At 52.5% G+C, this 2828-nt stretch overlaps 1 protein-coding gene across 1 annotated transcript in view; it reads right to left on the bottom strand.

The window, feature by feature from the left end:
- The window catches only part of LOC125488220 (retinoic acid receptor gamma-like), a 10896-nt gene extending 10383 nt beyond the window's left edge, over nucleotides 1-513 (bottom strand). Inside the window, exon 1 of the mRNA XM_048621147.1 lies at nucleotides 378-513. Coding sequence (XP_048477104.1) covers nucleotides 378-513 — 136 coding nt within the window. The remainder of the gene's footprint in view (nucleotides 1-377) is intronic.
- Between the last annotated feature and the right edge of the window lie 2315 nt (nucleotides 514-2828).

Below are 2828 nucleotides of genomic sequence, written 5' to 3'. Positions count from 1 at the left end.
AACACCTACCCAGTGCCATTAGGGAGGGGAATTCCTGGATTCTGACCCAGTGACACTGAAGAAACGATGACATATTTCCGAGTCAGGATGGGGAGCGGCTCGGAGGGGAACTTGCAGTTGGGGGGGGGTTGGTATCCTGTTAATTCTGAAATGCCCCGTGAAACAGCCAAGAACTCAGCTCGAGGGGCAATTAAGGACAGATAACAGACGCTGGCCTCGCCCCTCGCTGCCAGGGAAAAGGTGGAAGGGAAATGCCAGCTTCTTCGTGACAGGTTTCGGAGAGAGATTTTATTGAGCGCGGTGTATAGCGCGTACACTGGGCCAATCCCAACGCAGATACCTTGCACCGCCCCCCCCCCCCCCCCACCCCCCCCCACCCCGGGGCCCCCATCCCCCCCGGGGAAACCAGCTGGTCCAATCGCAGCGCGGCGTTCGGAAACAGGCGGCGACTTCCTGGATTGTGTGACCAAGTCGCACCGGCGAGGAAGTGACATCGTTCCAGCCCCGTCCCATCGCGCGGAGCGCCAACGTTTCACTCTGGGCAACGCGCCAGCTTCCAACGGAGCAGCCCGAGGGGGGGGTCAGGGTCTACACTCCCCTCCCCACCCCACCCCGCCCCACCCACAACCCCCAACCCCACCCCCTCCGGGTGTACATCTGTCCTGGGTCCCTCCAGTCCTCAGTCAAGGAGTTTGAATGGAGGGCCAACCAATCAGCACGTAGTAACCGGGTGCACGAAGTAGCCTTAAACCGGAATGTCCCTTCGCTGCCGGAAAATTTCTTGGATTCGGGAAAATCACAGTCAGTCATCGATACAAAGTCCTCAAACAAAGACAGTTTCCCGCCGTGTCTTCCTCCCGTCTCTGCTTCAGGATTTTAACTGCAAGGATGGAAGTGCAAATGGAGAATTAACTCTAAAATATTGGGTCACTGTAATACTGTCAGGGACAGCACAGGGTTAGATATGGAGTAAAGCTCCCTCTACCCTGTCCCCCCCCATCGAACACTCCCCAGGGACAGGGACAGCACGGGGTTAGATACAGAGTGAAGCTCCCTCAACACTGTCCCCCCCATCAAACTCTCCCAGGACAGGGACAGCACGGGGTTAGATACAGAGTAAAGCTCCCTCTACACTGTCCCCCCCCATCGAACACTCCCCAAGGACAGGGACAGCACGGGGTTAGATACAGAGTAAAGCTCACTCTACACTGTCCCCCATCAAACACTCCCCAAGGACAGGGACAGCACAGGGTTAGATATACAGTAAAGCTCCCTCTACACTGTCCCCACCATCGAACACTCCCCAGGGACAGGGACAGCACGGGGTTAGGCACTCCCTGCCCACTGGCCATTCAGCCCCCCAGCCCCACCCCCACCCTGGCCCAGCCAACGGTGGGGGGTCCCCTTGAGGGCAGGTGTCCTGTGCTCTGTACCACCATGTTGTGAGTGCCCCCTCTCACCTTGTTCCTCAGCATGTACTGGCTGGCATTCTCCAAACTCCAGTGGAAATCCTGCAGGATACGACGGCATTCCTCCCGGGATCGCTGGCTGATGTTGTACAGATGCTGGATCTGACGGGAATCGAATGGAAAACCGAGGGAGGGTCAGTGATGGCCAGAGAGACACCGGGCCGTCTGAGTGAGGTTGGGGGGGAGAGAGAGAGAGACAGACAGACAGATAGAGAGAGAGAGTGAGAGAGAGAACAAGCAACGGAGAAAGAGAGACAGAGAGAGAGAGAGGAAGAGAGAGAGGGTGAGAGAGGGAGAGCCAGAGGGAGAGCAAACAAGGGAGAGAGAGAGGAAGAGAGAGAAGACAGAGAGAGACAGAGACAGACAGAGAGAGAGACAGAGACAGACAGAGAGAGAGAGAGAAAGAGAAAGCGAGCAAGAGAGAGAGAGTCCCAGACTGCTCCTGATAGCTTTTCTTATATGAAGCCACAACATTAGCCACACTCCAGTCCTCTAGCACCTCACTCGTGGTTATAGATGATACAAATATCTCTGCCAGGGACCCCACAGTTTCTTCCCTGGCTTCCCACAATGTCCTGGGATGCACTTGATCAGGTCCCAGAAATTTATCCACCTTTACGTTTTCTAAGACCTCCAGCACTTCCTCTTCTGTAATACGAACTATTTAAAAACATCAATGTTTATTTCCCCGAGTTCTGTATCCTCCATTTCTTACTCCACAGTAAAAGCTGATGCAAAATATTTATTTAGTATCTCTCCCATCTCCTGTGATTCCACACATAGATGACCTCTTTAAGGGGCCCTATTCCCTCCGTAGTTCCTTTTTTGCTCTTAATGTACTTGTAGAATCTCTTTGGATTATCCTTAGCCATAACTGCCAAGGCTATCTCACATCCCCTTTTATCCCAGATAACTAGGCCCGAAACGTCGGCTTTCCTGCTCCTCTGATGCTGCTTGGCCTGCTGTGTTCATCCAGCTCTACACCTTGTTATCTCAGATTCTCCAGCATCTGCACTTCCTACTATCCCCTTTCATCCCTCCTGATTTCCCTCTTAAGAATGTCCCCACAGCCTTTATACTCTTTTCAAGAGATTCACTTGACCCCAGTTGGCTATACCTGACATATACCTCCTGTTTATTTCCGACCAGAGCTTCAATATCTTTGTTCATCCATCATCCCTTACTCTTACCAGTCTTATCTTTCACTCTAATTGGAACATAATGCCTCTGAACTCTCGTTAACACACTTTTGAAAGCCTCCCATCCCTTTACCTGCAAACAGTCTACTCCAATCAACTTCTGAAAGTTCCTGTCCCATAACCATTAAAATTTGCCTAACTCCAATTTACAGAGACAGAG

Source organism: Rhincodon typus, unplaced genomic scaffold, assembly GCF_021869965.1.
Source record: "Rhincodon typus isolate 14 unplaced genomic scaffold, sRhiTyp1.1 hic_rhity00000069, whole genome shotgun sequence".
Classification (NCBI taxonomy): Eukaryota; Metazoa; Chordata; class Chondrichthyes; order Orectolobiformes; family Rhincodontidae; genus Rhincodon; species Rhincodon typus.
Note: the sequence above shows the minus strand (reverse complement) of the source record. Positions and strands in the feature narration are given on the sequence as shown.